General features: G+C 41.0%; 1 protein-coding gene across 11 annotated transcripts in view; it reads right to left on the bottom strand.

Annotated features, from left to right (window-relative positions):
* Positions 1 to 21,360, bottom strand: part of LOC118846649 (complement receptor type 2-like) — a 50,975-nt gene extending 29,615 nt beyond the window's left edge. For 10 of the 11 annotated variants that reach the window (XM_036755405.1, XM_036755407.1, XM_036755410.1 and 7 more), the window contains exons 1-13: positions 21,250 to 21,360; positions 12,334 to 12,513; positions 11,457 to 11,553; positions 10,116 to 10,201; positions 9,224 to 9,619; positions 8,177 to 8,350; positions 7,992 to 8,094; positions 5,564 to 5,649; positions 4,151 to 4,543; positions 3,808 to 3,984; positions 3,621 to 3,720; positions 1,951 to 2,033; positions 290 to 697 (exon numbers count right to left, since the gene is read on the bottom strand). In XM_036755405.1, the coding sequence (XP_036611300.1) occupies positions 290 to 697; positions 1,951 to 2,033; positions 3,621 to 3,720; positions 3,808 to 3,984; positions 4,151 to 4,543; positions 5,564 to 5,649; positions 7,992 to 8,094; positions 8,177 to 8,350; positions 9,224 to 9,619; positions 10,116 to 10,201; positions 11,457 to 11,553; positions 12,334 to 12,513; positions 21,250 to 21,307 (2,341 nt within the window). In that variant the 5' untranslated portion in view covers positions 21,308 to 21,360. Of the gene's footprint in view, positions 1 to 289; positions 698 to 1,950; positions 2,034 to 3,620; positions 3,721 to 3,807; positions 3,985 to 4,150; positions 4,544 to 5,563; positions 5,650 to 7,991; positions 8,095 to 8,176; positions 8,351 to 9,223; positions 9,620 to 10,115; positions 10,202 to 11,456; positions 11,554 to 12,333; positions 12,514 to 21,249 lie in introns of those variants that run through there. The other variant, XM_036755414.1, reaches the window with a different exon arrangement.
* Between the last annotated feature and the right edge of the window lie 2,526 nt (positions 21,361 to 23,886).

The following is a 23,886-nucleotide window of genomic DNA, read 5'->3' as shown; positions in this document are numbered from 1 at the left end:
CCAAAGAAAAGCTATACTAAGCTTATACTTTGGATATTGTTTCCAATGACCATTAGATGAATAGGTGCCAGAGAATGCACTTGTTTTACTGGATTCCCCAAGTTGGAGAATTCCACACAGCCATCAAAGCACCACATTTTTGAGTCATGCAGCAGGTCACAGGAATGGCTGATGAAAATGGGGAAACCATGAAGGCCCCTTTCCATTTCAATGATCTCCTTTCCCCCAAATATATTCTCCCGAAAGAGAGAAGTAAAACTTCTGCTTGCCTTTTGATAATCTCACTCACCCTTTTCACAGATTGGTGCTTCAGGATCCCAGGTTGCATTGGCACTACAGCGGATCTGCCTGCTGCCCTTCAGGGTGAAGCCAATGTCACAACGAAATACCACAATGTCATTATAGAAATATGGGGGTCCCTGTCCAAATATGTTGTAGCCATTTGGTACTCTGGGATGGAGGCACTGAATAGAGGAGGCAGAAAGCTCACACCGAGGGGCAGCTGCACTCCAAATCCCCTTGCCTTCTTGGTCACTTTTACAGTGGATGGTGCTTTCTCCAATGAGGTTGAATTTCACTCCTCTTTCTGAGTCAGCGTTGCATTCATAAGTTACTTTGGTTCCGTATGGAACAGCATCTGCAGAACTACCTGTATATTTTCCATTTTCAATCACAGGAGGAGGAGGGCAAACCACTTCTATGGAGAAGAGAGGAGCAGACTCTACTGTCGACATATTACTTGGAAAACCTCTAACATCATTCTTAAACCTACTTTCAGCTAGAGTAAGATTTCAATCTTTATTAAACAGCAGCAATAGAATGTCTTAATCTTTCTTCATTACATCATTTATATATGCTTTAAGTTCAAATTGACAGCCTTTAAGCACACTAAAGAATTCCTTCTACATATTTCTGATGGTCACTAATTAAGTACATTTAATTTTACATTATATACATTTATCTCTGTAGTATAAATTTTTATCTTAAAATGCTAAATCACAATGGGCTTACTTTTGAAAGATACAGTCTTATGAAAGAGATATGCATGGTACAACTCAATAGTCGTACAAAAATATCTAAAATTTTTTTATCTTCCAGGATGTGACCTAGGAGCTAGGGTAGATTAACTAGTAAATGAAACCCAATTCTTATATAAGGCCCTCACATAAAGATAGGATTTAGGGGAAGGTATTCATTGAACTTGAGAAAGAGAGAGAGAAACGCCATGTATAAAAGTCCATGAGATCTCTGAAAGAAACAGATGGCCAAGGGAGTGATACCATATGCTGGAGGGAAATAGGCTGGCCACAGGAAGGCAAAAGCAGCTCAAAAAATATGTCCCCATCTTATGAAAAAGAAATAGAGAGAAAGAGAAAAGGAAGAAAATGTGGTATAAATAGAAAAACAATGAAAGGATCAGGTGAGACTTGGACAGAGGAGACATATAGCAGAAATAAAATAAATAGGGATAGGATACTTCCACATATCCTTTCTTGCTAATAAATAAAATGTAGAAGACAGACCACACATACAAGCAGCATTTTAGTAGAAACTTTTCCGAAAATATGTATAGGAAATAAGGAAGCATGAAGGCAAGGGCATGAAGTAAGGAGGATAATGTGTATATATGGGTGGCACCAATAATGAACCACCATTTTTCTGAACTCTGCCCTTGCTCATTACAGTAAAAATACTGTAACTGCATCCATGTTTTTTTCTTCATTTTTAAATTGTAAAAATTCACTAATAAATTTATTAGATTTAGGGTTAAGGAAATAATTCCTGGCAATTAGAAGTATTCAAAAGCAGAATGGGTCAAGTTTTCAACGATTATTTGATGTTTATGCTGTAGATGGCATTGTCATTCAAAACCAGATTGGACTAGATGCCTTATTATGTCTCTTCCAGCTTAAGGAAAATATCTAAAATTAGAGTTGTTACCCTACTCACCTACGCAGGTTGGAATTTTAGTCCAGACAGCACCCTCTGTAGAAAGCACACACTTACTGGAAGCTTGGCCCTGTAAATGGTACCTAGAGACAGAAAGTTATCCATAATGACCACCAGCTTTTCCCTCTCAGACGTACACAGTGAGCACTTAAAGGAGCACAAAAGCACCTTCCAAGGGGAGTGTGAATGGCCCCAATCCAAGTAAATCATTAGAAAGCATCTTTTTTTCGTCTCTTTCTTCATGTCAGGAAGGCTGATATTCAGACACTCAATCACCAAGCATTTATTCAGTGCTTCTTCACTGTGCAAAGCTTTGGCAATACAGAGACAAAAGTGGAAAAGTCCCTGCCTTCGTGGAGCTTACATTCTAATGGGTTGGGGTAACATAACATCTACACATAAACATTTACAAAGCAAATATGAAGTCATCGTAGGAAAGGGTTCCCCAGCATTTGGGATGGGTATGAGGGCAAGGGAAAGCTTCATGAAGAAGGTGGCACTTGAGCCGAGTCTTAAAGGAAACCAAGGATTCCAAGCAGCAGAGTTGCAAGAAGTGCTGGTTGCTTTTCAGGTACAGGGAGGCACATGAAAATTTGATTTTAAAAGTTAAATATGCAGCTAGTGCCAGCACAAAGGCAAGGAAATAGGAGATGGAGTTTCATTGAGAGGAGTAGCAAGTAAGCTAATATGGTCACATAACATAGTAAGAAGATGGAAGTGAAATATAAGAAATATGGAAAGGTAGGAAGCAGCCATATTGTAAAGATCTTTAAATGTCCAACAAAGTGGTTTCCATTTAGTTCTCAAGACAATAGGGAGTCACTGGAGTATGTTGAGGGAAGTTTGGAAAAGAGGTGGATCTGGGAGTAGGAGGCAGATGAGCTCTGTTTTGGATATGTTCAGTTTTAAATGACTAGAGCCTAGAAGAGAGACTAGGGTTGGATATATTGATCTAGCAGTCATCTGTATAGAAAGGACACTAAGAGAATGTGGAGAGAAATGAAAAGAAGGCCCAGAACAGACCATTGCAGTATATCCACAGTAACTGGGTGTGATAAGAATCAGTGAAGGAGACAGAGGGTGGTTGTACAAGTAGGAGGAAAACACAACAATGTCCTAGAACTCCAAAGAAGAGAGATTATACCAGAGAAGAAGGTGGTCAACTGTGCCAGATGCAGCACAGAGATCAAGGAAAAAAGAAAAACCAAGAAAATGACATTAGATTTTGTGATTAGGATGTCTACTAACCATGGAGAGAGTAATTTTAGTTGAGTGACAAGGTCAGAAGCCAGATTGCAAGGTGTTAGGAAGAGAGTGAAAAAGCAAGGGGAGGCATTAAGTGTAGATGGATTTTTCAAGAAATTTGATGGACAAAGGAGAAATATAGGTTAATAAACTGAAGAAGTAACAGGTTCTAATACTTTTGGGGGAGATAGGAAGATTTGGGTATTAAGAGGCTGCAGAAAAGGAACCAGTAGATGGGAAAAGATTTATGATTAAAGCATAGGGATGCTAGAATGGGTTATCCAATGGAAAAGACTACATGAAATCACAAAAACACAAAACAAGTCTTTGCAAGAACTCATTTTGCAGTGAGCACACATAGTTCATATGCAATTCATATGTAATTCAGCCAAGGATTCTGAATCACAGGGCAACATCACACTCACCCCTTATTACAGGAAAAGGTCATGACTGCCCCAATCCGAAGATGTGAAGGCTCCTCTACCTGCCCATTGGGGAATTTTATTAAAGGATCACACAGTGCCTCTAAATGAACAAGAAAGTAATGACCTAAGTACCTGGCAAGTAATGCCACAGGTGAAATTGAAGAAATAGGATTGGACCATTTTATACCTTTACACTTGGGAGCAGTGGCATTCCAGACTCCTGAAGACAAACAGTGAATGGTCTTTTCTCCAATAAGCAAGTAGCCAGGTTCACAGCTATAAGTCACAGACAGCCCAGGAGCAACTGGGCCACTGTAGCTTTCTTTATGCTGCCCATTAGGGATCATGGAAGGTGATGGACAATCTAATGAGAAATATTTATACACAAACATATACACAAGATAAAGACCACTAGTTTGTATAGTCACATGACAAAGACACTGAATTTCAGCAAAGAATGCCTGAAAAAGTAAGAAATTTTGGATAAACAGCCATTAATTCACAAGGACTAAGCAATAGCTCTCACTCACCACTCTCACACATTGGCAGTGGTGATGGTCCCCATGTACTATCTGCTTGGCACCATAGAATGTCAGAACCTTTTATGGTAAAGTTGGTATCACAGGCAAATCTCAAGATGTCACCATGTCGAAATGGAGGTCGGGACTTCAACTTTAGATGTCTCCCTAGGACTTTTGGCTCAGAACAAAGAGCAGCTTTATTATAAGCCTCACACCGAGGGGCAGGTACACTCCAGACTCCATTCGCTTGATTTCCACTCGTACAACGAGTAGTTTTGGCTCCAATCATACGGAACATCTTGGAACAGGTATAACTCATTGCAATCCCATGTGGAAATTTATTCTGAGAAAGGAATGGAAGTCTACCATTGATGATAGGAGGAGGAGGACCACAAATAATCTCTAGAGAGGTTAATGAAAAACAAGAGACATAAGTTAAGTGTATCAGATTAAAGTTTTGCCATAATCTAAATTTTGCCGCCCCAAAAGAAACCTAACTTGAAAATCTAGACCTAAAATTAAAACTGTCCTGAAAACTGATCTACAACTATCAACTGTCTTAATACTTAATAGATTTTGATATGAAATCATCATCTATGTTAGTCAATGTACAAGTGTGGATCAAGGTCCAAGTGCAAGTCATATGGCCTCTAAGGAAGAAGCTTGAGTTTCTAGTTTGCATATGTCTCCCAGCTCTCTGCCTCACCCTTCTCTTCCCTGTATTCTTGATTCTCAACTACCAAAGGGCTTGCCTCTAACTCAGTTTCCTAAAAAGCTAATCATCATAGAACATTACAAGTTAGAATTAAGGCCAGAATTTGTAAGATAAATCTGAGACTGCAAAAATTATTTTTTTAAAATTTCAAACAAAAATTACTCCATGAGAAACAAAATCATCTAAAATCAGTTTCCATTTACTTACTATTCTGTTAATCGAGAATGCTACAGGATCAAAGTAGATCAAGCAGTTGCTTATGGAATAACACGTAAGCTGACCAGCAATTCCTGGCAGTGACCTCATGTCTTCTGTCTATCTGCTCTCCCACTGGACAGCCATAGTTTACCACTTTCTCTGTATATCTTACTCCTTTCCTAAATCAGTTAAAAATTGTAGGCAACTCCCAGTGTCTCATGGTTACAGCCAGATTCCCTGTTTCATGAGTAGCTGTTGCTTCAAAGGCAAGGGAGCTGAGCTGCCCCATAAATGCAGCTACAGGATCTCAGCATATCACATCACCTTAGGACAACTTTTCCACAATAGTCTTAGTTTGCCAAATGAAGAGTGACACAATTATTTGCACATTAAAAACCAAAGAGATTATGAATGGGTGATACATTAGACAACAGACGTGCATGGAGTAAAAATGTGCCTCTCAAAAACAAGGAAAAGAATCTGGAGGGCTGATTTGTGTTTCTACTCACGTTGACAGACAGGCATCTTATTACTCCAAAAGACTGTTGCTGCACCTGCGACACATGTACTAGAAGAGCTGCCATTTAACCAGAACCTAGAGAACAAGGGAATTACATAGAGGTCACAAGATCAAACCTTAGCCACAGAGAAGCAGAGTCTTCTCTTCAATGTCCTCTCTCTTCACAGAGAATATTAATCAAATACGTTTGCTAATTCCTGTATTCAGTTCAATTGTGTCAGGAAGTTAGTCAACAAGAATTTACTGAGCTTCTACTGCATGCCAGGCACAGTGGTAAGTATTGAAGACACAAAAGCATGGTATAATCAATCAGTCCCTCCCCTCAAGACGCTCACATTCAAATTGGGAGAGACAATAAGCAAATGACTATATATGAACAAGATATACAAAGCAAATTGGAGGTAATCTCAAATGGAATGCATTAGCACAGGGGTGGGGAACCTGGGGCCTGCCCTAGCATTAAAAGGGATTGGGAAGGGTTTCTGGCAGAAGGGGGCACTTTAGCAGAGTCTTGAGTAAGTCAGAGAAGCCAGGAGGCAGAGGTGGGGAGGGAGAGTAGAAATGCTCTGAGTCAGGAGATGGTGGGTTCATGTGCAAGGAACAGCAAGGAGGCCAATGTCACTGGATCACAGATTACGTGGTGGGGTAGAAGGCATAAGAAGACTGGAAAGGTAGGGTGGCGGGGGCAGGTAATGAATGGCTTTACAATCCAAACAGAGGATCTTATATTTATATTGGATCCTAGAAGTAAGAGGGAACCACCGGAGTTTACTGAGATGTATGTGTTTGTGTGTGTGTGTGTGTGTGTGTGTGTGTGTGTGTGTGTGTGTGTGAGAGAGAGAGAGAGAGAGAGAGAGAGAGAGAGAGAGAGAGAGAGAGAGAAAGTGTGACAGAGTGCGATATGATCAGACTGAACTTTAGAAACATCACTTTTGATAGCTGAGGATGAACTGGAGTGCAGAGAGACTTGAGGCAGGGACACCAACTAGAAGTGTATTGCAATGTCAAGAAGCATCAAGGGCCTGGATTATGGTGGTACCAGTGTCAAAGGAGGGAAGTGGGTGAATGGAAGAGATGCTAGGAAGGTAGAAACAACAGGACTGGACAAATGATTGAATGTGAGGGACATGAAAGTGAGGAATTGAGAAAGACACCTAGGTTGAGTGACTGGGTCACTGGGAACTTGGTGGTGCCCTCAACAGTGATAGAGAAGTTTAGAAGATATGAAGGATTGCAGGAAAAAATATTGAGTTCAGTTTGGGGCATGCTGAATTTAACACAACTATAGAATAGACATCTGTTTTGAGATGTCCAATAGGGAGCTGGAGATTGAAGAACGGGGATCAGGTAAGAGGTTAGGGCTATAGATCTGAAAATCATCTACACAGAGATGTTTCTTAAATCCATGGTTTTCAAGTAACATCCTGTGCTAAATAAAAGACAAAGGGAAAAGTTACTGGGTGTGCCACAGATGAAAATCCAGGAAAAGAGACAGAGGAGTTGTCATACAGAGAGGAAGAAAACCAGGAGAGCAGTGTTACAGAACTTAGAAGAGAGTATCAAGGAGAAGAGGGTGAGGGACAGTGTCAAAGGCTACAGAGAGGTCAAGAAGAAGGAAGATTAAGTCCTGAATTTAATAACTAGCAGAAGTACAAATCATTCCAGCAGGTCACAATGTCTTATAACCACTGATCCATCCTTCACCTCCCTTTGCTCTTTGCCTGACTGCAAAGCACTACCCAATAGCAGCCTGGCCATCTCCAGCTGTCCTGTTCTGTACATGACCACTGGACCCAGATGGCACCAGAGGAGAGGGTGAAGCTGGTGACTTTGCACAGCCTTCCCTCACTTAAATCCAATTTACTTGTAAGTCATGGCATCATCTTCCTGATGTCATGGTACTCTTCGAGAACGAAGGACAAACCACAGCAAATAAGAAGGGTGCAACGTCCATGAAAAAGCAGTAGTTTTCACACAGCTATAAATATCTGTATTCTTCAGTCCCCAGATACCTGAAGTACACCTTTCAACAACTCCCCTGCCCCACTACAGCCCTTTTATTACTACTAATATGAGTAATTTATTCTAACATCCCCTTTGATATACCTTTCCCCAAACTACTGTAATAGTAGACAGAATAACTGCCAGTTTGACTTGACAAAATAAAGTATGTTTAGGAAAATAGCTGATTTTAGTCTTCAATATACTTCAAAAGGCACTGAAGCAAAGTTAGACAGCACTGAAGAGAAGTTAGATAGTAGTGGCTAGCAGACAACAGAAGTTATTTTCTTTCCCAAGGACAGAAAGGGGAAGAAAAGAAGAGGGAGAATCTTCATTGTCAACTGCTTTGCAAAGCTCACAAACTGCCATGTCCAGGCATTATATCTAGGACTCTAGGAGAGCTATCTCACACTTACCCCTCATTACAAACAAAGGAAACCTTTGTCCCAAGCCGAGGTTGATGGGGAGATATAACACGGCCATTAGGAAGTTGATCCAAGAAGACCCCACATGATTTCACTAGGAGAACAAGAAAGGGATGAGGCCAGCATGTGAGAAACAAAGAGAAGAAATTTCCAAGAGAGATTCTAGCTCTAAGCACCTTCACACTTGGGAGTTGCATAGTTCCATTTCCCAGGCGCTATACACTTAATGGAAGCAGTTCCAATGAGAGAGTAGCCAGGTTCACAAACATAAGACACAGCCTCTCCAAAGGAAAAATGGTCCTTTGTCCTGTTGCTTTTACCATGGGAGATCTCCGCAGGTGGAAGACACCCTGAAGAAAGAGGAGGAACAAAAGATGCCTTTAGTTGTTAAAGGAGAATAATCTTTCCTGGGCTAAAGTCTCTGGGGTAGGTGAAAGGAAAGTAAAAACATATTGGTCTAGGTCTTTAGGCCAGAAGTTCTACTGGGCACACTTCCTCCTCCTAGTTATCCATTAAGAAGGTTCTAATCTATTTAATGATTTGCTTTTTCTATCCTGATACTTAAGAAACAGCATCAGTTTATAGCCTCAAATTTCCTTTATCCAAAAGGAGAAAGCCAGTGCCTTAAGATTACCGCATTGTTCTCACAGTCCTAAGTCCTTTACCAAACTATCCGTTTCAGTACAAAAGAAACCCAACCAAGTGACCACTATAGGTCCTTTTTGTTTTGTAAGTAGAAGCAGTTTTCATTAGAAAAGAACATATTTGTGTTAACCCATTCAATTGAAATCTGATATCAGCTGCATTCCCCATCCTGATCAAGTAGGTATGAGCTCAAGAAATACAAACTTATTTTAATTTCTTCCTAAACAGAAACATCATCAGGAAGTTAATTCTGCTGAGGGAAAAAATAAATTAAATTTTTCCATCTGTTCTTTCGGCTTATTTTCCATTGATCTCTCTAGATTTATGCAGACAATGGCTAGTATACTGATACTCTACCCAAAGCAATAAATGACTTTCTCAAATTAGATTTCCATTTCTTGACTACATTGAGCTACTCAACATTATTTAAATGAAATTTTCATTTTTAAGCTCTTTCCTGGAAATATATCCATCCATCTTGCTCACTTCTCATTCCTCCTGGTCTGAAGATTATCTCTATTCCCCAGCCCAAGAAGCTCACCTCACTCCAAAATTCCCAAAGGCTTTAGCAAACTCACCCCTGAAGCACAGCGGCAATGCAGGCTCCCACTGGCTGTTAATCTGGCAGCGAACTATTTTGCTTCCCTTCATGGTAAAGCCAGGGTTACACTCCAACTCCACAGCATCATTTAATGAGTAGACACGTCTGAAGCCTGACACCCTTCTTCCATTGGCAATTACTGGGGTCTTGCACATGGCTGCAGTAATACATCGAGGTGGAGGACTATTCCAGATGCCATCTTTATTGTTGTTGCTAGTGCAGTATAATGTTTTATTACCCACCAGGTCATATAGCTTTTCCCCTCTTGGCCCAGTGTTACATTCATAGGATACCACCATGCCATAGGAAAAATATTCCATAGTGGTTTTATATCTTCCATTGGGAATGGCTGGAGGTAGCCCACAACGAATAGCTGGAGAGAGAACAGAGAATGTCCCTTGGGGATTTCATCTTTTTCCTTTCAAAACAAAATTTCAATTTGTCTCACATTATATATCACATAGTTGCTTTTCTACCTTTTTTCAATTAAAATATACAGTATGCTGGCCACTGTCTACCTTCTCCCCCCCATTAGAAAGGTAGCAAATGAACAGGTCACTTCTTAAGCTACAGAACAAATGTCAGATCACCTTCTGGTCAGTCATGCTTTCAGGATGGAATAAAGCTGGCATCATTTAACTTGACTAATTTTTGAGCTTTCATTTGGCCCCATGATATTTCTTGTGGGTGGGGAATAAGCAAGAAAAAAGAGAGCATCCCGAGGAGAATGCAGCTCTGTATCTCAGGGGCAGAGAATAAATAAGGCCTCCATTGTGAGTCGACTTTGATGTATGTACATCCTTTTTCATTTCCACGCATAAGGAACCAAGTATAATGGAACAAACTAAACGGAGATTGTTTTTACTTACGTTCACACAGAGGTGCCTTCTTGTCCCAAATGACAGTATTTCCTGAGAGGATGCACTGGTTGACTGAGTGGCCAACAAGTCGGTACCTAGAAAGTATATGTGAAATGATCACTCCAAGCCGAGGTAGCACTCAGCATAAATATGCAACTTCCCTAATGAGATCACAATTTAGAACAGAATTGGCTTCTAGTTCTGATGGATTATAATATGAAAAAAGAGCTTCATCAAAACTGGCCCGACAAAATTGTGCCTCCAAAGTCACTAAATTGTGCCAACTCTTTGACACAGCTGTTACTAGTAGACCTTATGCCCCATGAACAACAAAGAAAGAAGAAAAGTACTTTATGTACAAAAATATTTAGAACAGTTCTTTCAGTGGTGACAAAAACTAGGATGTGAGGAGGTGCCAATCACCTGGGGAATGGCTGAATAAATTATGATATGTGAATATAGTGTAAAACTACTGTGCCATACGAAATTACAAAAAGGATGGTTTCAGAGAAACCAAGGAAGACTGGTATGAATTGATACAGAGTGAAGTGAGCAGAATGTGGAGAACAATTTATACAAAGACAAGAACACTGTAAAATTGAATAGCTTTAAATATTTAAGATCTCTCATCAATACAACGATCAACAATGAGTCCAGAGGACTGAAAATGAACAATGTTGCCCACCTAGAAGTCATGTATTCACTATGCAGAATGATACACGTTTGGACATGGCCCAATAAGGAAATTTATTTTGCCCGACGGTATATTTGTTGTATGAGTTTTGTTTTTGTTTTTTTTTCCAGTGGGGTAGAGGAAAGTAAGAGGAAAAATAAGTTTGTTAATTGAAAATAGAATAAAATTTAATAATAAAAACGGACTCAATCCAGGGAAGGCTCAAAAGGCTCAAGGTCATTAGGAACAACTAAGGCATTCCTAACTACTTTAAGACTATAGCCTAACGTGAAATATTTTCTTCCTTCTATAGCAGAAGGGGTCTGTGAACTTGTTAAAATTTTTTATAACTACCTCAGTATAATTGGTTTCTTTTGTAATGTGTTTGATTTTATGCATTTTAAAAACCTTATTTTGAGAAGGGGTCCAAAGACTTCATCGGACTATCAAAGGGATCTAGGTAACTAAAAAAGAGTTAAGAATCCCCCTACTAGAGAACATTGAAAAGTTGTCTTGGCAAGAAAAGGTCACAGAGATAAAGTTTTAAATCATTTATCTCCTTTTCTACATTTTCAAAATTGTCAGATGCCAACAGTTCATGCCTCCAAGATTATGGGATAAGGGCTTTGCTTTTTTCTAATTCTTATACTTCCAGTAGATGATGACTAAAAACATACCCATCACTGCAAGAATATTTAATTGTTGAACCAAACTCGAGGCCTGTTATTTCCATCTGTCCATTGAGGAGATCTGCAGGAGTCCCACATGATCTGCCTATAAGAAAGAAGCAAGATTTGGGGCTGAGTGTCTTCATTTCTATCCAAAGTTTCAGCTTGAATGTTGCTTGATGACCAGACAGCCTATTCAGTTCTGATTGCTATAAAGTTTCCGCATTTTGACAAAATCTACCTGATGTCCAAATGATCAGTTAATAGTTAAACTACCATTTAAAAACTCACTGTATGAATCTCTGAGCATGAATGAAAAAATGTTACTCATGACCAGATATACTATATCATTCCCACACCGAGCTTGTTGAATTTTCTGTGTCTAGAGCAAGGGAACTATTAAGAGCTGTCCTTCACAGTTGTAGCTTCACTAATCGGTGAAAATGCCCTGTTACCTTGAAGTAACTTCCTCCTACACAGTAAACAGAGAACAGGCCAGAGGTCAATCTGGGGCAAAGGAGGGGCATATCAAGAAGCCAGGAGCACCAATCTCCAATGAAAGCACCCTAAGCAAAAAAGGCAAAAGAATTCAATGTCCTTCTCAAACCTCATCTCTATTAGGCAAAAACTGAACCTTCTGATCCAGAAATTCAAACAATGGGATGGGATAGTAACTTAACCGAACTCAGCCTCATTCTTGAAACCTACTAAATCTTGGTACTCAAAGGCCTCTGAGCAACATAAACCTACTAACTGAAACTTTCATCTTAATATATGCACTGGTCTAAGGACTTTGGGGAAACTCAAACTACACATCTATTTGCAATTTGAAAAATTTAATTCATATATATGCATTGATAGATGTATCACATCTATGGTTACTCACGTTTACACACGTCATCATTTACACTTGACCATGTTGAGTTCGCAAGGCAGATGATGTGAAATCTTTTTGTCACGTATCCAGGACGGCATTCATAAGTCAAAGAATATCCAATGTCAAACACAGACTTGGAGTTATGTTTTGGTACTGCAAAATGTAACCGTGGTGGGGAGTGACATTGACCTAGAGACCAAGACAACATGTCCATCAATGCTTGTTAGCTTCTTCAAGTTGAAGGACTAAGCTTTCCATTTCTAATTCTCCTTTACTAATTATTTGAATAGCTTTAAGCTCTGGAATGGGAATATGATATGGAGAAAAATTTACCTAGGAAACCATCATCCTAGTAACTAATGTGAAGAAGGCTATAAGTAAAGATTTTAAAGCAAACTGAGAAATTCAAGTCCATTTAGGGATAGACCCTATTGAAGAAGTATAGGCAGCTATATGAATATTTTTAAGTCTATCCATGTAATATGTAATATGGCATAGTGGATAGAGATAAGGCTTGAAGTCAGAAAATTTTGGGGTTGAGATCCTGCCTTTGGCAGGATCATAAGCATGTGCTTGGGTTTCATTTTCCCATCTTTAAAATGAGGATAACAATACTTGGGGTACCTGCTTTACAGGGTTGCTGTGAAGATCAAACTAGAAAATGTATTACCGACTCGTAAACTATAAAGCATTAATGTAACTGAAGAAGGTTCAGGCTTGACTCCAGTGTCCTCTGAACCAATCAAAGTTTAGAGGTGGCTTTCTAAAATAGCAATATGACCTCTGAAAAGGAAAAAAGCCCCATAAACTTGGTAGCTCAATAATGAACTCACTTTTAAAATTGCTTTATGGAACTTACATGCTACATCCCAGGCAGACCACATCTTCAGGCTCAATTTCTCTTTAGAATCATTAAGATATGAGCTCATTGAGCAAAGGGAGTCAGCGAGCATTTATTAAGTGCTTCCTCTGTTGCCAAACCTGTCACTTTACAGTTTTTACACACCTTGTACAATACTATGCCTCCTATGAGAGTTCAGAAAATATCTACTAACAGGCACTAAGTTAATATGGTGTCTTTAAGAAATAACTAAATCTTATGTGGCAATATAAATTTTTTTTTTCTGAGATCCACAAGGCTCACTTTGCAGCAAGTTTTCTCTCTTCTAGACACATACATCCCTATTGCTTAACGTTCCATCCCTTCCCCCCTCACTTTGTCCTTTTCTGGGAACTTTCAAGACCTACGCCTGCACTGATGGGGCCTCACTATCCTTTCCCCAATATCTCTCCCAGTCACACCTAAGTAAGAACCCATTGTTTCCCTATAAAATCCATGAACTGTGTGTGAGCTGCTCTGGGATCAAGGTGAGGAAGGACTTATGTATCATATCCATTGAAAAAAAAGAGTGATAAGAGCTTAGTAGAATCCGGGTGTGCCAAGTTCTAAGGCACCTTCTTACCCAACTCACCAATGACCCCCTTTATCCTTCTTGACAAAGCTTAAAGACCATTGTAACAGTTACTGCTACTCTTCCTCTGGGGATAGAGAATTGGTTATATCTTTTTTCTTTGAATCTTTCTTCCTCGCCCCTATTTCTGCATGTCCCTGGCATTTAGGGTGCCAGGAAGGAAGGAAGGAATGATGGAAGGAAACGGCCTTTTATTAAGCACTCACTATGTGCCAGGCACTGTGCTAAGCCCTTTGTACTATCTCATTTGATCTTCCCAACAATCCTGGAGGGTGGGCACTATTATTTTCCCCATTTTACAGTTGAGGAAACTGAGGCAGATAAGGTTAAGTGATTTTCTCAGTGTCACACAACTAGTAAGATTCTGTGGCTGACTTTGAACTCAAGTCTTCCTGACTCCAGGCCCAGCACTCTGTCCACTGTATCTTCTGGCTGCCTCTGTTCTTTTAATTTAGTGCCTCGGTGCAAGCCTTATATTTTCCCTTGTGAGAGTTCAAATGTGCCATAATAGTGGGGTGGAGGCAAGATGGCCGCATGAAAACAGCGTCTTACCGGAGCTCTCTCACAAGGTCTGTCAGATTCCTATAAAAAAGTGAATTTGAGCAGATTTGAGAGAGTTAGAAACCGAGAGCAGTCTGAGTGGGGCAAATTTCCAAGCCAGGAGAGTCTGAAAGGCTGAAGGAATGAATCTGTAGGCTTGGAGAGTGCTTGGCCTGCAGAGCTGCTCCAGACAGCACCAAAGCGGAAGCGGCCGGCTGGGAAACCCACGTGGGAGACAGGCTGGGAGAAAGCTGGGCACCCAAAACCGGCAGAGATCCCCAGGCCTCCCAACACAGGACGGCAGCGCACCAGAGGCAGCGAAATGCCACCGGCGTGAAACATCAATTCCTGAGGCTTGCAGCCCAAAGGTATGAAACGGGATTCTTGAACTTCCGGGAGACATAATGGCCAGGTAAACGGCTCTAATCCCTTCTCCCCTCACCCAGAGAATTCCTCGGAAAAAAAGAATGCTGGAACAGAGGAGATAGAAGTGGGGCTTCAGTGGCCAAATAGTAGAAGTTCATTAGTCCCAGAGGGGCAGAGCCAGCAGGGGTCAACACCAGGAGACCAGACGTAATCTTGCTTTCCCAGGGGAAGCGCCCACACCAGCTCAAACAATAAAGAACTGAGACCATTGCTGAAGAGCAACAGTGCTGGAGAGCAACCCTAGGGAAAGAGACATCAGGGAGCCAGAATCCCTTCCCCACACCTCAGGAAAGTGAAGGCTATAATTCACAAAGCCAACAACAACTAGACTCACAATCCCCAGAATAAGAAAGCTGGGACAGAGAGCCCTGAGCCCTAAAGGCAGAAATTTATTGTAAAGCCAGGAAAAGGCTATCCAAAATGAAGAAGAACACAAAAAAACTGAGGACCATTGATTCATTTTATGGAGACAGGCATGATCAAAATACTAATTTGGAAGAGGATAGCAATGACTCTATAGATACATCTGATACCTCAAAAGGTAATGTGAACTGGTCTCCAGTCCAAAAAGCATTGCTGGAAGAGCTAAAGGAGGATTTTAAAAACCAAATTAGGGAGGTAAAAGAAAAAATGGAAAAAATGGAAAAAAATCCACTGATGAAATCAAGTCCCTAAAGAATAAGATTGGCGAAATGGCTATGGAGATTCAGAATCTAAATAGAGAAAATGACACCCTGAGAGGTAAAATCAACCAACTGGAAAAGGAGACTGAAAAGCAAAATGAAGACACTAACTCATTAAAAATTAGAGTTGGGCAAGTGGAAGCTAATACATCTATGATGCATCAAGAAGTAGTGAAACAAAATGTAAAGAATGAAAAAATAGAAAAAAATGTGAAATATCTGATTGGGAAAACAACTGACCTGGAAAATAGATCCAGGAGAGACAATTTAAGAGTTATTGGTTTACTGGAATTCCACCATGAAAAAAAAGAGCCTTGACAGTATCTTCGAAGAAATTATCAAAGACAACTGCCCAGAGGTCCTAGAACCAGAGGGCAAAATAGTCATTGAAAGAATTCACCGATCACCCCCTGAAAGAGATTCCAAACTGAAAACACCAAGAAATATTATAGAGAAATGCAAATCAAAACAACTCTTAGATACCACATCTCTCCTGTCAGATTGGCTAAAATAACAAAATAGGAAAATGATAAATGCTGGAGAGGATGTGGGAAAATTGGAACATTGTTACATTGCTGGTGGAGTTGTGAACTGATCCAGCCATTTTGGAGAGCAGTTTGGAACTATGCCCAAAGGGCTATAAAAATGTTCATACCCTTTGATCCAGCAATACCACTTCTAGGGTTGTATCCCAAAGAGATCACACAAGCGTGAAAAGGACCCATATGTACAAAAATATTTATAGCGGCTCTTTTTGTGGTAGCTAAGGATTGGAAATCAAAGGGATGCCCATCAATTGGGGAATGGTTGAACAAGCTGTGGTATATGAAGGTAATGGAATACTATTGTGCTATAAGAAATGGGGATGATGCGGACTTCATAACAACCTGGAAAAACCTACATGACATAATGCTGAGTGAGCGGAGCAGAGCCGAGAGAACATTATACACAACCACAGATATATGGATTCTGTGAGGACCAACCCTGACGGACTTCACTCTTCTCAGCAACACAAGGTACAGAGACAACTCCAAAGGACTCATGATGGAGAATGCTATCTACATCCAGAGAAAGAACTATGATGTATGAATGCAGATTGAGGCATACTTCATGCTAGCCTTCCCCGCCGCCACTCCCCGCTATTTTTCCTCTTTTTCTCTCTTTTGTTTTTGTTTTTGGGTTGGTTTTTTTTTGGTCCTGTTTCTTCTTTCTCACAATTCATTTCATTGATCACAATTCTTTTCTATAACTTGACTAGTGTGTAAATTGATTCAATGCAAAGTTATACGTGGAAGTTATATGGGATTCCATGCCGCCTTGGGGAGGGGAGGGGGAACGGAGGGAAGAAAAGCTGGAACTCAAAGTTGTGTAGAGCTGAGTGTTGTAAACTAAAAATAAAAAAAAAATAAAAAAAATAATTTTGCTGTTACTGTATTAAAAAACAAACAAACTCTGAACTAAAATTCAGCCAGAAGACTACAGGAAATAGGAAAGGGGGACCAACAGAAAAGTCACACAAAGAAAGGAAGTCTCCCAGAGTGACCAGAAACACCAAAGGGCTACCCCAAGAAAACCCCAGGGTAGTCAGAAACCCACAATGGACCTTGGAAGTGAAAGAGAGCAGCAGCAACCATTGGGGTTACAGTAATGCTTAGACCAAGACCTTCTCAAAGGCTCCAAGGTCCCTAGCACTCTGTCCTAAGATACCATTGAGGGCCCTAAAGATCTAGCACTCTGACCTCAAAGACCCAGGAAGTGGAGATTTATGCATGAACCCACATGACTCATGACCAACAAAAAAAAATGTGCCATAATAAAAGCCACTTGTTTGGAGCACTACTGGCCTGACTCTTTTGCAATAACTTCCCTAGGTCCCTAAGCCTTGGAAACAGACTAGGAGACTTGTTATCTGCAATGAGTTACAAGCAAGAAAATTATTCTCATAGGCATTTCTTGGAGGGACCTCAACTCAAAAGGACAAAGCTGGGCCCAGGCCTTGAACAAATTTGTCATAGAGTAAAAGTAATCATTAGTTCTACCAAATCTAACAGTGACCTGAGAAGGAAAGCACCTAGGTACTATATGTGAAGCCCTCCTAGAATAGCGATATATTTGAATAGCAAAAACCTAAACCTTTTTCCGCCTTCTCACACCACCACTTTCTTTTCCACCAAAGAAATCTGAAAGTATTAAAGGCAGTAGACCAAGACCAGAAATACTTTCATTAATCATCATGAGTACCTGAGGAGAATTTAAAATTCACACTTGTGCAATTTCCTTTTTCAATCTTCCCTTTCACAGGAGGAGAGAAAAGACCTCTCTAATAGTAAAGTTTCACTAATGGGAGCCAGATTCATATTCACTCTAGTTCTATGACCTTCTTCAATTTCCCATGTCCAGCCTGCTGCCTTGCTGGAGATTGGTTGCTTCTCCTTCCCATGCAGTTAAGTCAATCACGCAAAGCAAAGTGATGGTACTATCCCTCATCTTTTCTATTCATGTGACTCAGCTGACCTATTGCCTTCTTATGTCAGTGTCTCCTTAATATTTACTTTAATCTCTTTTCACTGGATTATTGGGGAGGGGTAAATAAAGAAACCCACAGTGACTCCCAGAAAAAGACCTGACTCTCTCTCTCTCTCTCTCTCTCTCTCTCTCCATATATACATATATATACACATATATATATATACACAATATGTTATATATCTATATCTATCTATCTCTTAAATATTTATTTCCCTGAAGTAATTTCAAAGTCACAGAACATTAAGGACTAGAAGGAATCATCTAATCTAGCTTCTGTTTTACAGAGGAAGAAACTGAGACTTTCCTTCTCCTCACTCTCATCCCCTCTTCCCAGCCCCTCATGTTTGTCCTCTGAGAGTATGTCTCATTTACACTATAAACATATCATATGTACACAGATGTTTGCATATTGTCTACTTCATTACACTGGGAGTTCTTGAGGAAAGGGACCATAGTCTGGCCTTTCTTTGCACCCCCAGTACTTAGCACAGTGCTTGGCACATAGTAGGTGCTTAATAATTGTTGCCTGACTAAAGTGATTTTCCCAAAGTCATGTAGATGAAAGACTAGTAATTACAATATTCACACAATACTATATATTTTCCAAATTACTTAATATCCCATTTAAGCTCCCAGAAGAACTCCGTGAGGTAGACACTGAAGGTATTATTAGGGAAGTTAACAGTGGCTCAGAGATTAAGTGACATGCCCACAGTCACAAAGTTAATAAGGTTCAGGGGCAGATTCCAACCTAGGTTTTTCTAACTCCAAGTTCAGAACTCTATTCACTAGAACACACTGCCTAACAGTAGAGCACTGCCTCTAAGTGCCATAGAAAGGGAAGATTAGTTTAGGCTGCATAAACTGTATAAATAAAGACTCATCATAGATGAGGCAGGACTTGAGATAGTGGCATGAAGAAAAAGGAGGAGGAAGGCATTCTAGGCATGTGTATAAGGGAGACCAACCAGATTAAAGCAGAGGATATGTTGGAAACAGTAGGAAATAAAGGATGGCTTTGTGATTATGTGATGGCTTAAAGTGATGATGATACCCGGCAGAGGTTTGCAAAGCCCTTTACAAATATTATGTCATCTTATCCTCACAACAACCCTTGGAGGTAGATGTTATTATTGGATCCATTTTACAGATGAGGAAATTGAGGTAGGCAGAAGTGGAGTGACTTGCCCAACATTGCACAGCTCGTAAGTAGCCGAGGCTGGATTTAAGCTCATGTCTTCCTGATTCCAAGCTTAGTACTCCTACAGCTGCTCCACCAGCTGCCTCTACAAGATGATAGGATGTTAGCCTGTAGATACAGGGATCTGTAGGGAATTATTGCAAATTCTAGAGCAAGGGAATATCATGAGTATTGTTGAAGTTGCCTTATTGTTTTGATTGTTCTAAAGGAAGATCAACCTGACAATACTATTTGACATAGGAGAATGGAGAGACTGGAGACAAATACATTTATAGGCACATCTCAGCACTCTATCTTAAGGCAGGCATGCTGGATTGGGGATGCTTTGCTGGAGGTCTTGCAGCCAGTAGGTTAGGTTGAAAACCTAACACCTAGTCCAATACTATTTCCTGGGGTCTGTAAGGAAAGGGAAGATCATGATTTACATTTTGGACAGGCTGAATTTCACTTTCCAGTTACGATGCACTGTATATAGCCAGAAATTACTATATATGAGTTATGGAACACAGGTGAGAAGTTCAAGATTGAGACGTAGATTTGGGAGTCATCTGCACAGGCAGGGTAGCTAAAGTCCCTAGTATATTACTGAATGAACGCTGCTATATATGTTTTGTCTGGGTAAATCCTCCAAGGGAATAAGTATAAAGAGAGAAAAGAAGCCTAAGTTAAGAATCTTGGGGAATTACCCACAAATCAAGGGACTGGAGGAAGACGTGTCAACAAAGAAGATAGAAATCGATGAAGGGATATTCAGAGGCAAATGCTGGTTCCACTTCATATCAAGTACGGTATACCACTACACCTCAATAACTGGTTTGCTTAATTAAGTCCTACCATTTCTACAGCCACAATCTCTCCTATTTATTTCCTCCAACATTCTTAAAGTTATACCATCCTCATCTAAGCCCTTATTACTACTCCTGAAATAATGCAATAAATTAATATTGCCTAACTACAAGCAGGTCAGCCAGATGGCCCAGGGGATAGAGTGCCCTGCCTGAAGTCAGGAAGACTCATTTTTCTGAGTTTAAATTTGGTGACATTTTTGTAGCTGTGTGACCCTGGGCAAGTCACTTAATTCTGCCTCAGTTCCTTCCTCTGTAAAATGAGCTGGAGAAGGAAATGGCAAGTATCTTTGCCAGGAAAACCTCAAATGGGGTCACAGAAGAGTCTGACACTAGTGAAGAACAACCCTTATTACAAAACCAGGAAATTTTCACTTTTACAATGCACTTGATAAATTCTTGAATTGTCATTCAAATTAGAATAATATCAGAAATATTTTTAGCAAAAGCTGAATGAGGCCATCTAATACGGAGTGTACGATTAAAGAAGTGCAACGCTGAGAGAATCATACTCTTTGATTTCTAATTCCAAATATTTGCGGTTTAAAACTTCATTTTTCACTCTCCACCCCAATGGATGATCAGATCAAAATTCTGAGGCAAATACTTCCTCCTTCATCAGGGACTAAGGAGCAAGAAGTCAAAGTTGGAGAGAAAAACTACCTACACTAAGGGCTAAGAGAGGCGTAGTATAGTCACAGAAACACAGTGATGAGGGACGCAAACTGAGTGATGACTTCGAGACAGGACGCTAACCCTAAGCCACGGGATGTCAGAATCCCAACTCCAATGCTCTAAGCAAACCCCTTAATTCAGTGAAGGGGAGTCTGAGCTGGAAGAGGCGCCTGGGGCTGTCAGATCCAACAGACCCCAAAGCACTCCAGACTAGCGGTCCTCCCTCCACGTTTTTTTCGGGGGTACACCCTCCTGGGGCAGCCCATACCTCTTTTGAGCGCTCCTCACTCCGCCTCACCGCACCTAACTGCTACTCCCCGGGGCTCCCGGTTCTGCCTTTGGGGGAGACAGGGAGAAGAAGCAGTAACGAAGTCTGCGGGGAGGGCGGGGGAGACCCACGTGGTGCAATCCCTGAGGGGGTGTGGGGTGGGGGCGCGGGGGTCGGGGCATGCGCGCTGAGGACGCCACGGGCGTCGCCTCTCTTCCTCAGCAGCTGGCTAGCTCCCCGAAGCAGCCCCCTACCCGTCGCGGTTATTTGTACCCTCCTTACTCACCGCAGGCGCCCGGCGTGAGGAAAGCCAACAAGCCCCAGAGCAGCGGAGCGGCACTCATGCTGCTTGCCAGGGCGAGGTCTCGCGGTTTGAACCCGAGGACTGGACGGGTGAGAGAGGTGATGCTCCGAGTCCTCTGACACTCACTGGCGCCTCACTTAAATTTAGGCTGCACCTGGCGCGAGGCCAAACCACAGACTCTTCCTTTTTGTCACCCTCCCTCCCCCGCCTGGGCTCCTGGCGGGGGCGGCTGTGATTGGCTCGCAGGGCGTCTGCTCTCATTCCATTGGCTCTCTCTCGGAAGAGACCCGGCCAACCAGAAGCTGGCACTGATTGACTTGGCTTGCCCGGCTCGCTGAAGTTTGAGCAGCACGTTTCGGTACTTGATCTTTATTCCGAGCCCGGGCTCTTCTGGAGTGTGGGGGGAAGCTTCCTTAGAAAGATGCTGCATAGTCTGTAGATCGTCTTGCTCTCGACGAAGCAGCTGAATCATTTCAGAGTGATCTGCCCAAACTTAGAGGCAGGGCTTGATCTCGGGTCTTCTGCCTCTGAAGACTGCGAAACACCTTTTTAGACTTTCCGGGGTATTCTGTATACCCGCAGTATAAAATGAGGATAATTAGGGATAGAGACACTGTATTTCATTGGTATGGGAGGGCTCTCGGGCGAGAAACTTCAGTCCTCCAATGCAGATTGGCGCCTTCTCCTCCACTTAGAAAATTCAACCCTGAGAGAGGTTAAGTGATTTGACTTGGGTCACGAAACATGAAAGTGTCAGACTTGAACCAGGTCTTCTCTGGTTTGTGCCCCACGGAACCCCAACGCTCCCAAATGCTGCCCACACCAGATTAAAATGTAATTGGGATATATTACAAAATAAACAGAAATGACAATAAAATAGATAATGTAAATATGTGGTTTTCCATGGCAATCTACAGCCCACAGAGATCCTCGTGTATGGTTTAGTGGCCAGCTTTCTATTTGTGTTTGACACCACTGCATTATACCATATTTCCTCTCAACATAATTATATAGTTATTCAACTAACATTACTAAGCACTCCTCATAAGTCATTGTTCCAAATTCTATTTTTATGTATTTTTTTAAAATGTGTGGGTGTCCTTGGAGAATAAACTGAGCTTGGACTCAGAGGTACTGGGTGCATATATGCCACTTACTAATTGTGTGTCTTGGAGTGTTTAACTTGAAGTTAAAGGACCAGAGTTTGATTCTTGGCTCTTACTTGTGTGACCTTGATCAAGTTGCTTGACTTTTCTGGGCCTCTGTTTCCTTACCTATAAAATGAAGAGAGTGATTTCTAACCTCTGTGATCTTGCCCAGTTCTAGACTCATGATCCTGACCTAAGTCACAGCCCAGGTGTGCTTTATAACCACTCTATGTTAGTTTCCTCATTTGTAAAATAAAGGGGTTGGACCAGATGACATCGAGGGTCCCTTCCAGCTAAAAATCTGTGGTCTCACAATCAGTGAGTCCCTGAAGTCCTATTTCTGTTCTTCATCATACTGTGAAGGTGAAGCTGGGTCCTTAAAGGCTACAGGGGGAAATATGGGTAAGTTGGAAAAGCTTTGAGAACAGTCACCAGAAAGACCATGTCTTTCATTTGAGGATCATTTCAGAGCGGGTTAACCACCAGAAGATTAGCCACCAGGTGACAAGTTCCTTTGGCCACAATAACTCATGAAGACTGTCTACTGAGGCATAGTGGGGTTAAGATCTGAGTGGGTAGAGGAAGTGAAAGTATAGAATTCTGAAATGTTCAATTAGGTATGTGTTTAGGTTGCAGACATAACCATAGTGAAGAAAGCACGTGACTAGAAATCAGGAAACATATTCAAGTCCAGCCTTTGTTACTTATAAGTTGTGTGGTTTTCAGTCAATCAAATCAAACAACAAGTATTTTTTAAGTGCCTGCTGCATCAGACACTGTACTGGGTGCCTCTAGTACAAATGAAGAGTATGGCAGACTCTGCCCTCAGAGTAAGGGATGCAGTGGACTCCTTGCTAGGCAAAGGGTGCATGCTCAAAAGACTTCTCAAGGCATCTCCATGTCACAACTGGGCATGCCCAGAAAAGCCCAGGTTACAATTATAAAACAATGTGGCTGCTAAATGTGCATTTGAATGATTGGGGTACTCCTAATTCTTATAGAAATATATTTATCAATAGAAAGTTTTTATTTTCATTAAAATATCTGGAGCATACAGATACAGGATTTGACATAATTATAAGATTGGGATTTAAGAGGAAGGAATAAAGTGGAATTTGAGGTGAATAAAAGATAGGCTGTAATTACACACATCATTAAGATCACAGATGCATGGAAGTATTGAAATATATTGAAATTATAGAGATAGAATGCTTTATGTTGGAACAAGACTGATTAGGGAAAAACAAAATGCCATGAGAAAACAGACTTGAAAGTCACCTAAAATAGAGTTAGATTCTATCTTGGAAGGCCAAAAGAGGTTACCTCAATGAGTTTTTATAGAATCCAGGCAATTAGCAAATAGCCAGATATTTCAAAGGTGTGGAACTTAATTGGGTTAATTGTTAACAAGGAAAGAAACTGAATGGGGGGGAGTGGGAGATGTATGGAATTTTCCATTAAAAACATTGGA

Source organism: Trichosurus vulpecula, chromosome 4 (assembly GCF_011100635.1).
Source record: "Trichosurus vulpecula isolate mTriVul1 chromosome 4, mTriVul1.pri, whole genome shotgun sequence".
NCBI classification, from domain to species: domain Eukaryota; kingdom Metazoa; phylum Chordata; class Mammalia; order Diprotodontia; family Phalangeridae; genus Trichosurus; species Trichosurus vulpecula.
Note: the sequence above shows the minus strand (reverse complement) of the source record. Positions and strands in the feature narration are given on the sequence as shown.